Below are 1,090 nucleotides of genomic sequence, written 5' to 3' on the forward strand. Positions count from 1 at the left end.
ACGAGTACTGCATTGCTTCCTCGAGTTGAAATTTTGGATGGGTTACACGGGTCAGCGTTTCTAAACCAATACCTCTCCACCTTAATGATGAGTATTTACTGGATTCATTTCGTACATTGGCTGCGGAGAGAGAGGACTTGGGTGCGACGCGTCCATCGGTCTGTGTACATAACGTTCATACTGACTAGATGACAAAGTTAGTTGCCGATGCTCATTTGTGATTTTGACTCTAATGTGCCACCGCTTTCGACTGGCTTTTGTGCCGTTAGTCGCTCTCGCACTGGATCAAAACGACCCGACGCTACCGACTAGGTCGGGCGTCAAGACATGGGTCGACGTCGAGACCCCCGCTGAGTTTCGCACGATGACGAGTTCCCGAGGCGACAGCTGGGACTTGATTATGAGCGACGAGTTCAACTTGGCCGGGCGCAACTTTACGGCCGGCCTTGACCATCTCTGGGTCGCCCTCGACATTCCCGACGGCGTCAACCGCGCTGTGGGCGTCTACACCCCCGAAAATGCGATCACTCTCGACGGCGCCTTCCAGATTCGCGTTGACACGACCGAGACCAACATCACGTACTACAACGTGTGGTCAGATACCCCATCGTGGACCAACAAGAAGATGGTAAATATTGTCTTTCTACTTGGGTCCGGTGCAATCTGTCTGCTAGTACTACCGCGCCGCCATGGTGCAAACCTGGAACAAGTTTTGCATCCAAGGCGGCTTTGTCGAGATCGCAGCCAAGATGCCCGGCGCGACCCATGTGTCGATGAACCCCCACGTGACAGGGAAGCGCTGGGACCACCAGCTGCAGCGCGATGTGCCCGTCAAGCCACTCGACCGCATTCCCGACATTCGGTTCTACCCAACATGGCCAGGTCTCTGGATGATGGGCAACCTCGGTCGTGCTTTGTTTGCGGCGTCGACCAACCGTGTCTGGCCGTGGTCGTACAACGAGTGCGACGAACGCTACCGCACGTTCCAGCGCATCAGCGCCTGCGACCCGAACCCCGGCTACGGCTTGCACCCGAACATGGGTCGCGGGTCCCCCGAGATCGACATTCTCGAAGGCGGCGGCAGTGACAT

General features: G+C 56.5%; 1 protein-coding gene across 1 annotated transcript; it reads left to right on the top strand.

Annotated features, from left to right (window-relative positions):
• Positions 1 to 232: 232 nt before the first annotated feature.
• Positions 233 to 1,083, top strand: SDRG_17090 (hypothetical protein; the record flags this gene model as incomplete). Its single annotated transcript, XM_008623324.1, has 2 exons — positions 233 to 628; positions 675 to 1,083. Coding segments are annotated over 2 exons (804 nt in total), but the record flags the coding sequence as incomplete, so codon positions are not given.
• Positions 1,084 to 1,090: the final 7 nt, after the last annotated feature.

The sequence above is a fragment of the Saprolegnia diclina genome, assembly GCF_000281045.1.
Source record: "Saprolegnia diclina VS20 unplaced genomic scaffold supercont1.195, whole genome shotgun sequence".
Classification (NCBI taxonomy): domain Eukaryota; phylum Oomycota; class Saprolegniomycetes; order Saprolegniales; family Saprolegniaceae; genus Saprolegnia; species Saprolegnia diclina.